The 3727-nt window shown below is 40.4% G+C and overlaps 1 protein-coding gene across 1 annotated transcript in view; it reads left to right on the plus strand.

Annotated features, from left to right (window-relative positions):
• LOC101851695 (titin) overlaps positions 1-3727 on the plus strand; it is a gene marked incomplete at both ends in the record, with an annotated part of 144092 nt that overhangs the window by 135751 nt on the left and 4614 nt on the right. Inside the window, 1 exon segment of the mRNA XM_035973402.1 lies at positions 3442-3669. Within this exon segment, the coding sequence (XP_035829295.1) occupies positions 3442-3669 (228 nt within the window).

Consider the following 3727-nt stretch of genomic DNA (forward strand, 5'->3'; position numbering starts at 1 on the left):
ATATATATATATATTTGACAAGGGACTTCGCTGCCTTTTCTAACGGACCCCTTGAAATGTTTTTGAAATGTTTTGGGCTTTTTTTCCTATAGAAATATTTTCCCACAATGCATGATGAATGTTTCTCTCTCTCTCTCTCTCCCTCTCTGTATTCATCCCCTCCGGCCCGCTCTGTCTCTCCCTCGGTCTCCGCCCTGACCTTGCATGCGCTCGGCGGTTGACCCCGAGCAGACAAGATGGCTGCCGTGCCCAAAGCTCCTAAGGAGGACGCACGAACCGGAAGGAGACCGCAAGGTACCCGTGACGTCACGGCCCACACGATAACCCACCCCCCTCCCCCCTGCACCCGCGTGCTGTGTCCAATGTGTCCATAGACTTGTAGTATATAGCCTAGACTGCGCGCTCTGACGTAATTCTGGCACTCCAAAGAGGGAACCATTATTTTGCTTCTATTCGGAACCAAGTGGTCACAATTAAGGACAAGCTTGCTAACCCAGATTTCGGGGGTTTCCAGAAATCTTTACATCCACCAAAAGTGGGCATTGCCCTACCTGTAGGAGAAGTTTGGTTTCATTGGTGTGTATATTTGTTTGGTTACAGAGAAAACTCTCATAGTCTTTTAAAGAAACCGAAAAAGGGTCCAGAACGGGATAGCCCCCTTGTGCTTAAAACCGACCAAATGACAGGCAAATAAGGAAGGTTTGCGCGTGCACTCGACTCTAGCGAGAGTGGAGTAATTCCTTTCATCCACGCAACATGGTGTGCACTCCAGTGTACCGACAGTTTTGTCAAGAACAGAGTGTGGCTGCCATAACAGTGCTCAGTCTAGGATAATATTATAACTCAAGTCTATGGACGTGCCTGATTTTTTAACAGTATTTTTCCAAGTCAAGCAACTATGTTTTCATATTTGATGTATGCGCACCATTATTTCCTTTGATACATTTTCGTGGCGTAGAGTGCAATTTTGTCCTTTCGTTTCATTTCTTCACCTCACAAGTGTGATTTGTACCGTGCCTGATGGTGCAGACTTGACTGGCGTTGAATCCCGTCATGTTTCACTTATTTTTTTTTAAGTTTGTTTTTTTTCTTTTTCTTTCGGCATGTCTACTTGGAGTTTCCTCACCCACTGACTTTGCTATGTTTTCATCGTTGACACTTTCATTTCCTCCGATCGTCCAGGTCTTTTGGGGACCATCTTTATCTAAGCATTTTCACACTCGCTATTTGAAATTTGAGTTTTAGTTCATCACACGGCTACACCAACTTGCAGAGTTCTATATAATAATATAAAATTCCAAATCTGGATTGGACCTGCAAAAAAAAAACAAAAAAAAAAGAAATGTACCTTCACTTTGAGCGTGGTGTGTTGATGACTGTGTAAGTCGTTACCTGTGTCTTTACCCGGGTCTTTACCTGTGTCTTTACCTGTGTCTTTACCTGGGTCTTTACCTGGGTCTTTACCTGGGTCTTTACCTGGGTCTTTACCTGTGTCTTTACCTGGGTCTTTACCTGGGTCCCTACCAGACACCGAACTTCTCACCTGGCCAAATGTCCAGAGTGTGTTTTCTAAGCTCACTAGGACTCTACTTTGCCTGGCCAGCCATGTCGGAAGAACGCCTGATTTCAAAATCCCAAAGACAGTGTTTTATTTTTCTAATTACATAATATTATATAAGATAGATAGCAGCGGTTCAGGAAAGAGGCGTTTGTTCCTATAACCGACCTCGGACCCTCGAGGAAGTATTTTCCACACCAAATAGAGATTTTATAGAAGACCTAGGTTCCCTCGAGGAATTATTTCCCACACCAAATAGAGATGTTTAGAAGTGTGTTTTAAATCAGAATTGAATACTCGCAAAGGAAAACGAAGAGTTTTAGAAATTAGTAATGATACCCACTCGTCCTCAATAGCATTGTACTATGAAGTGATCACCTTGAGGATAGTAAACACTCTTAAGGATTCAATAGTAACCCTTACGTTGTGCGCAAAGTAATCTTTTATTTCTTCGTTGTAATACTGTGACCGTCAACGGATTTTGTTATATATAATATTTTCCGTATCTTTTGTTGGAACGTTGATTTTTTTTTTCATTTGTGTGATCAAAGCGTAATATCTTGATTTCAATTATTTCAATTTTCACTTTATTTTTGTACATAATCAAGTCACTGCAAATTCTAAACCATTAAACATATTATTTTGTCACGATTCTCTAACCAAAATAACTCTGTTGTTGAAATGTTCTCACCAAATAGTACCAATATTATATGTGTGTTCGGGCACCACCTATGTTCATATTAATGTTAATCTACAGAAAGAAAATAGATAAATTGTCTAAGCATTTGTTTGTATGATTATTTTAAAAACTACTAAAAAATTTTATAAAGTAAAAATAAACTTCTTTCAATGATGAAAAAGTAAACTAAGCGTTAATATTCGTCACAGTCCTGCTCCAAAAAGATGCTAAAATTATTGTCCTATTTTTGTACCAAGTTGAAGGAGCGGGTTCGATGTTAATTTGACAATGGACATGTCTGTTATGAGGAAACATGTCTGTAATGAGGAAACATGTCTGTAATGAGGAAACATGTCTGTAATGAGGAAACATGTCTGTTACGATGAAAGATGTCTGTAATTAGTGTTGATAAAGCAAACACACTCTCATAAAATGTATGGATGGAAAGACTTGATAAATATAATCATATTTTGTTTTCGTGTGAGCAGCTGATATAATTTCCATTATTTCTGATATATTCTTAGAACAAATTCGAGTACAATGTATTGAGTATAATAGGTCAGAGTCTGTCCTAGTCTGAAATGAAACATGTTGCTCAAAGCCCAAATTAGGTCATGGTGGGCCCTGTTCTTTCAACGTGTCCGATTCTCGAGAACCAAAGATAAAATGAGAACAACTTTTACGAAAACTAAGAGGGCGTAGCGTATTGTTCTTCCAAACATTCCATTCAATTAAAATGTTCTTTTCCCAAAAGTTCTCTCTTCAGCTGTATAATAAGTCGTTTCCAAGAGTTACCCATCCATTTCCCCATTGTATATTGTTTAGACTCTCATCATGTTTAAAGTTCTCAAGACACTCATCCAGCATTCACAAGTCCAGAATCCAAACAAAAAAGACCTTAGTAGTTAGTTCTTTTAGGTCTAAATTTGCACAGGTCTTTGCAGCATTTGTTTAGAATACTATGTGTTATATCTTTCAACTATAACTTTGCCAGCTGAAGATTGTCAAAAAGTTCTTTGCTTCAACACAAGATTGTCAAAAACTTTCTCTGCTTCAATACAAGATTGTCAAAAACTTTCTCTGCTGCAATACAAGATTGTCAAAAACGTTCTGTGCTTCAATACAAGATTGTCAAAAACTTTCTCTGCTTCAATTCACGTTTCTACCGAGGCTGATCGCTGTTTACCCACCTTCCTCTCCCCAGCTCCTTTCTTCATCAAACATTTACCAAAGACCATCGACGTGATGGCTGGCATTGACGTGAGGCTGGACTGTATCTTACGTCGTGGCATCGAGCTGGTCCGTTGGTCTTCCTCTCCAACGCCGCCCGAGGAGGCCGAGAAGGCTCGCAAAGAGCTGGCTGACGAAGGCTTTGAGGGGGAGTTCATTCCTACCCGACCCTCCCCGCCCAGAGAGGAGACAGCTCCAACGGGTGAGTGTACGGGTGGGGGGATGACGGAGGGGGGAGAGGGGGGTAGTGGCTGTAGATA

This window comes from Aplysia californica, unplaced genomic scaffold (genome assembly GCF_000002075.1).
Source record: "Aplysia californica isolate F4 #8 unplaced genomic scaffold, AplCal3.0 scaffold01202, whole genome shotgun sequence".
Classification (NCBI taxonomy): domain Eukaryota; kingdom Metazoa; phylum Mollusca; class Gastropoda; order Aplysiida; family Aplysiidae; genus Aplysia; species Aplysia californica.